The 7,312-nt window shown below is 40.9% G+C and overlaps 1 protein-coding gene across 2 annotated transcripts in view; it reads left to right on the top strand.

Annotated features, from left to right (window-relative positions):
- The window catches only part of ERCC5 (ERCC excision repair 5, endonuclease), a 41,907-nt gene that overhangs the window by 1,850 nt on the left and 32,745 nt on the right, over positions 1-7,312 (top strand). For both annotated transcript variants that reach the window (XM_083168645.1, XM_083168644.1), the window contains exons 2-3: positions 5,172-5,293; positions 6,009-6,184. In XM_083168645.1, coding sequence (XP_083024771.1) covers positions 5,206-5,293; positions 6,009-6,184 — 264 coding nt within the window. In that variant the 5' untranslated portion in view covers positions 5,172-5,205. The remainder of the gene's footprint in view (positions 1-5,171; positions 5,294-6,008; positions 6,185-7,312) is intronic.

The following is a 7,312-nucleotide window of genomic DNA, read 5'->3' as shown; positions in this document are numbered from 1 at the left end:
ACCAGGGGACAATATGGTAGTTACGCTGTTTACATTACCTTGCAACCTATCAGTCGTTACCCTTAGCAACCACAGCCCTTTATCAGCTCTATACACAGCCATTCGTATAAATAAGCTAGTGCGTCTGAGACTGATAGAAATAAGTATTTTAAGTACAATACGCTTAAACCTTTAGATCACCTTTAAATAATACTAACCTTTTACACTTATTCTTCCCTAGAATAAGTAAACCTTTTTAAGCGATTCATACGCTAAATACTTTTCAAAGAATTGATCTAACCCTGTGTCCTAATATATTTAAGTCCTTAAGAGACCAAGTTTATAAGGGGTTAACCATCACAGTTCTACAATACAAAGGATACAACGAATAGGCATTACATGAATAATTTACACAAATGCAGGTACAGCCATCACACAGCAACAAACAAACATATATGGATATCAATTACCGTCACAGACGCAGAAAGGTACGATTGGGCATGCTTCCCCCCAGGATCCCGGGAGTGTGTTCTGTAAGATCACACTGTGTCCGGAATCCAGTGTATCTCCCTTTTATATGGAAGGGGCTGGAGGGTCAGTCTTGTTCATGATTGGGTGATACCAGGAGACCTGTCATCTTCTCATTGGTTCTTCCTGTCCACGTGGGGGTCTTCCTGTCCACATGGGGGTCTTCCTGTCCATAAGACAGACTAGATGGCCAAATGGTTCTTAGCTGCCGTCAAATTCTATGTTTCTATGAGCTAGATCTGGTTCAAACCAGATGTCTTTACAGTTCTTTGTCCTAAAGTTGGAGCTATTTGCACATATTTCTACACACATATATATCTATACATATATTTCTGGAGTTGTGTAATTAATTGCATTGCGATTAATTTAATGAACGTGCGTCTGTGACAGCGAGTACAACAGTACTAAACAATATATGTATGGACGATCATATTCCAATACTTTGGGAAAGGCATAATGTACATATCGGGAGTGTCCCTTCAATTAACTATTAATGCATTACATCCGTCCTCGATCGAATAAAGATTTTCTTGATTTAAACTAGATCTATGCAAATAGCGTAGTCACATGGCGTAGAGGTTGTTCACAATACATTAATAGCTTAGAGATGCAATTTCGGATTCCACAGTTGCCATTGCATTGATGGGGCATACTATGCAATGGATGTCCATTGATGGTTTTATCTATTGATGTTCCTATATTTTCTTTGACTGATTGGCCTGTGGGCCAATCAGAACCTGGGGACATTGCTTCACAGGTGTTAGGGGCAGCGCTATACTCCATGTTTGGCCCCTTGGTGAGAATGAAAACCCCTAAAACTGTTTGATTCTCCCCATCAATGGCAAAACTATTAGACATCGGCCATAAACCATCGATGATTAAGAATCATCGATGTTCATCCCTATTTCAAACTTGCTGCATATGGAAAGAGGGACCTGTGAAGACAGATTGGAGGTAGGGGCAGATAGGGACTAAGCCATCATTTTGACAGGCATTTAACTTGTGCTTAAAATGTATTTGATCCCATACCCTTACATGTCTCTAAACTGTCTCCTGTGCTTATCCCAAACTTAACTAAAATATGTAATCTCTCTATACTGGTATCTTTCCTGCTCTGTTCAAGCATGCACTTATTACTACCCTTTCTAAAAAAAAAAAAAAAAAACCGTTATGATCCAAACTGTCTCTCTAACAAACATCCCATCTCTCAGCTTCCATGTCTCTCCAAGCTACTTCAGAGAGTGGCCTACACTCGCCTCACACACTTTCTTAACTCCTACCATTTATTGGACCCACTGTAGTCAGGCTTCCGATCACAACACTCCACAGAGACACCACTGGCCAAAGTAGTAAATGATTTGCCCATTGCTAAATCTAAATGCCATTTCTCACTTCTTATTCTTCTAGATCTCTTGTCTGCCTTTGACACGGCTGACCCCTTTCTTCTAATACAAACACTATAATCCCTAGGTCTTCAGAATACTGCCCTTTCTTGGTTCTCCTCCTACCTATCTAATTGCTCTTTCAGTCTTTGCTTCTCTATTTCTACCTCTGTCAGTTGAAGTACCACAAGGCTCAATCTTAAGCAGCCCATACACACTGCGATGCGGGCTGTGCGTTCTGTGCTTCGAGGTGCGCGCTTTCGCGGCACATCATCGCACAGTACAAAAAGTATGTGCTTGCACATACTTTTTGTACTTTGTTTTCATCACATTGCATCGCATTGCATGCACAGGCAATGCAATGCAATGTGATCCGTGCTTGTTAAGCACGGAACGCACGCCCGTATCGGGGCGTGTATGGGCAGCATTAGGTCCTCTGCTTTTATCAATCAATACCTCCTCTCTTGGCAAACTAATCAATTCTTTTGGATTTTAGTATCGTTTCTATGCTGATGATACTGAAATCTATCTATCCTCACCTGAATTGTCACCATCAGTATTGCTCTGTGCCTTTCTGCCATTTCATCTGGGATGTCATCTTGCCACCTCAAACTTAATATTTCCAAAACAAAAATGATATTCTGAACAGCCAAGTGTAGTTACCAACCTGATATCTCCATCACTGTTGAGAACACAATAATTAATACTACTCCACAAGCTTGCCACCTAGGTGTCATCCTTTACTCTGAACTGTTCTTTGTTCCTCACATTCAATCTTTCTCTAAACCATGTTACATGCATCTAAAAAACATATACAAAATTCATCCGTATATTACAAAAGACACTGCAAAAACTGTAATCCCTGCCCTCATTATATCACGCATTGATTATTGCAATAGATTCCTTACCAGTCTTCCTAAGAAATAACTCTTACCACTACAATACATTTTGAATGCAGCTACGAAGCTAGTCTTCCTGGCTAGATGCTCAACGTCTGCTGATCCACTCTGTCAGGCCTTCCATTGGTTGCCTGTATTTTACAGTATTTAATATAACATACTTCTATTCACAAACAATGCCATTAACCTGACTACACCAACATTTATCTCTTTGTTTATCTCAAAATATATCTCTACCCAACCTCTCCACTCTGCACAAGATCTGCGTTTCACATCCACACTCATTACTAAATCCCATTCACAATTGCAGAACCTTCTTCGGGCTGCCCCCACCCTATGGAATGCCCTTCCATGTACATTAAGACTCTCTTCTAGCCTCCAAACTTTCAAGCGTTCCCTGAAAACTCACCTCGTCAGGCAAGCTTATCATATTATGGAACCCCACATAAACTCCAGTTGCATTCGTATATAATTGCATCCCCTCAGGACTCTCTTGCAATCTGGTGGGACTGCCATGCTATGGAATCCTATCCTTATGTATCCCTTCTATTATCCCTTTAGATTGTAAGGTTTTTGCAAGTGGGGCCCTCCTACCTCTGTCGGTTTGTTACTACCCAGTTTGTTTTATCATGGTTTCCTATCGTAAAGCGCAATGGAATGTGCTGCACTATTTAAGAAATTGTAAATAAATAAGACATTTGAATTGAAAATTTGAGTAGGAAAATTCCATACAAGCAGCATTGTAAAGTTTGATGAAATGATGATTGAAGCAGGCCACTGCTGAGATCATGGCAATAATCTATTGAGGGATTTGTATATAAAAGAGAAGACCGATAAGAAATTGTGCCCGATTCTGGTTCACTTGCATAAGCAAATTCTCTCTCTAATCGTAAAAACCATGTGCACTGCGGGGGTGGCAGATGTAACATGTGCAGAGAGAATTAGATTTGGGTGGGGTGTGTACTTAAAACTGATATCTATAGTGCAGTGTAAAAATAAAGCAGCCAGTATTTACCCTGCACATGGATAAAATAACACACAAGTGTAACTCTCTGCACATGTTACATCTGCCCCACCTGCAGTGCACATGGTTTTATCCTTTAGAGAGTGAATTTGCTTTTGCAAGTGAACCAGAATCAGGCCCTTTATCTAAGAGTCTCTAGCATGGTACTCATTAGCAATATCCTCCATCATCTTGCATAAACAGAGATGACAGAGGACATCTCGGTACTTATGTAGTATCTGGGCGTCCGATTTAGAAATCGCATCGGATCGCATCGCATGCGACCAAATCGTATGCGATGCGATGGTCAAGATTTTTCCATAGGATTCAATGTTAAAATGGTCTGAGTCCATTTTAACATAGAATTCAATGGGAAAAAGGGGTCTTTTTCCTTTCCCCACTATCCAAGTGGGCATGGAGTTGGATATAAACCTGTGGCGAGCGTAGCGAGCCACCGAGCCCGAAGCGTGGCGAGCGGACACAGAATACTTTTTAAGAAATATGCGTCCCCTCGCGGGGCTCGCTTCGCTCGCCACGCTTCGGGCTCGGTGGCTCGCTGCGCTCGCCACACTATATAAAATCAACTCTATGCCCACTTGTATAGTGGGGAAATGAAGAGGACCTTCTTAACATTGAATCCTATGCAAAATCGCATCGAATCGTATCGCATCGCATCTGATTGTATGCCTTAAGGTAAGGCATACAATCACAAAATCGGCAGCCCAGATACTACATAAGTACTGACATCTCTAGTGGCCTGCAGTATAGTGCGTACACATTTGATGTTTTGAACGAAAATATCCTTAAAGCTCTTCCTTTAGAGTGCAGATCCTTTATTTTATCATCTAATGTGTTTGTCCCTTAAGTTGTAGTCCACACTGAAGTTGTAACAGATTCAAAAATTCTAATTCTGCTTTATTGAAGTGTGTATACTTCTCCATGTAATCGGAGACTTAAGGGGCTTACACACGGCTAGATCTGCTGAGCGTTTTGAGCGATGCTCAGCAAGATTGCTCTGCACTCAGCGATGTGTCAGCACTGTGTGCTGAGCAATCTGTCGGGGCCAGTGTTCTCTGGTGAGAACACTGTCCTTCCCGGCGATATTACTTGATTTATCCAGTATGCTAGGTATTAATCGCCGGACAATAGCGCTTTCGCGATACCCCTCTACATGCAGCGATGTACGAGCATTTTCTAGTTGGATCGCTTAGAAAATGCCCTGAAATCACCCTGTGTGTAAGCTCCATTACAGCATCTTCATTTGATGTTTGTCTTTTTTCCCCAGATAGAAAATGCCTTTCTTTGTTTACTAACTCTTTAGTAATATTTGTATAGAAAATGCCACAACATGTAATAGCTGTAATACAATTTTGTCTTTAGGTAAATCTGGGAGTTCACTAGAAGTAATGTCAGTATGGGAGTCCAAGGACTATGGAAACTACTGGAATGCTCTGGAAGGCCGATAAATCCAGAGACATTGGAAGGGAAAATCCTTGCCGTTGGTATCCTTCATTGCCACAATGTGCTTGTTCACCAAACCTCTAGGCCTTGTCTGACTTTTTTGCTGTTGACAAAGCTTGATGTTGTGAAATGTATTACCGGTATAGGAACAATAGTAAGGCTTTAACATTTCTAAAACACAAGCATTCCACAGTAACCTTTACTAACACATATAATATACCTTATTAGTAGTGCAGAGCTTAGCAGCATTCACAATAGCACAGGAGCCACCGTATCCCTGATGGCTACTGTGCAATTGGTAAAGAAATGACCGTATCTGAGACAATATTTAGAATTTTGTTAGAAGTAACAAATGCTTTTTTTATGTATTCTAATTGGGTTGATAGGAAGTAAAGTTGCCTGTTGGGTGCCGGATGACCTCCTGACAGTCGGGATTCCGATGGTCAGTATACTGACATCTGAATCCAACTTACAGGGGCTATTCTTCCACGTGGGGGTACAGGACCCCCATAGGGGGAGAAGAGAACCTGTGGGGAGTGCAGCGTGGTGAGCTTAGCGATCCCACAAGGGGCTTCAATGCGCTTGCCCGCCTGTCGGAGTACCGGCAGTCGAGATTCCAATGTCTGTATACTGACAGTCAGAATCCTGACTGTCAGGCCGCCATACCACACCATGCATGTTATCCTATTTCATATCACAGTGATTCAGAAGTAGTCACAGTATGTTCAAAATATATTTCCCTTAACGTTTTTTTAGATATCAGTATTTGGCTGAATCAAGCAGTGAAGGGGGCAAGAGATCGTCATGGTAATGCTATACAAAATGCTCACCTGCTCACTCTATTCCATCGCCTCTGCAAGCTGTTATTTTTTAGGATACGTCCTATATTTGTGTTTGATGGTGAAGCCCCTGTGCTGAAGAAACAGACTCTAGTAAGTGTTTTTCAATTTTACAGTTTCTAAGAAAATTTACTCAGTGCTGAAAACCTCGATAAACTATAAAAGTATAAATCTAGTCCATCAATCCGAGTTCTACGGCTGCTTGGAATAAGTTATTGCAAATCTTTTCAAAATATTTATCAAAGGTAAAAAGGAGGAAAGCAGCACAGAAAGTAATGGACAAGGGATGAAACTAACAATTATAATGTAATCTCAATATATTCCATTATAATAATATTTTTAATATATATATATATATATATATATATATATATATATATATATATATATATATATATATATATATATATATATATATATATATATATATATATATATATACACATACATACACATACATACATACAGGAACAGACAGCCGGCACTCATGGGATTTTACAGTGATGTGAAACTTTCACAAAGAAATGACACCAACACAGATGTGTGTCAACATTTCGGGCCATGTCCCCTTTATCAAGACATGCTGGTGAATAAAAAGTACTTACATTTATAGTGATCTGTACATACAGCAACTCGTGTGCAACCATCACCTGTCCAAACTGTCGGCGTGGAACTGATGACGTCAGATAGTCAGCGGTGCGGGGCCGCATGGGGGCGTGTTCCAATCAGGAAAAGAGGTTAATATGGAAATATATAGGAAATATTCTAGCAGCAATATTATGATCCTATATATAGGATAGATTCCTCCAATAGGTTGCTAGGTAGAGAGGTGTCCGAGAATCCTCAGACACCCCTCTCGAAGAGGGGTGTCTGAGGCAGGATGACCGCTGTGAAGAGGCAGCAGTCGTCCTGACTCGCGGGGTGTGGAGGCAGGACCACCACTGCCTTTTTGAACCATGTGATCCACACACGCTAGTGTAAGTGCTGAACTTGTCTGGAGGATGTTACCTGTAACCTGAGAGAGCATAATTTTTATACTTACCGTATATACTCGAGTTTAAGTCGACCCGAATATAAGCCGAGGCACCTAATTTTACAACAACAAAAAAAAAAACTGGGAAACCGTATTGACTCAAGTGGGACCCTCACTCGAGTATAAGCCGAGGGGGGCTTTTTCAGCATAAAAAATGTTCTGAAAAGTTAGGCTTATACTCGAGTATA

Source organism: Crinia signifera, chromosome 2 (assembly GCF_055691185.1).
Source record: "Crinia signifera chromosome 2, ASM5569118v1, whole genome shotgun sequence".
Taxonomy (NCBI): domain Eukaryota; kingdom Metazoa; phylum Chordata; class Amphibia; order Anura; family Myobatrachidae; genus Crinia; species Crinia signifera.
The sequence above is the reverse complement of the archived record's forward strand: the minus strand, read 5'-3'. Positions and strand labels throughout refer to the sequence as shown.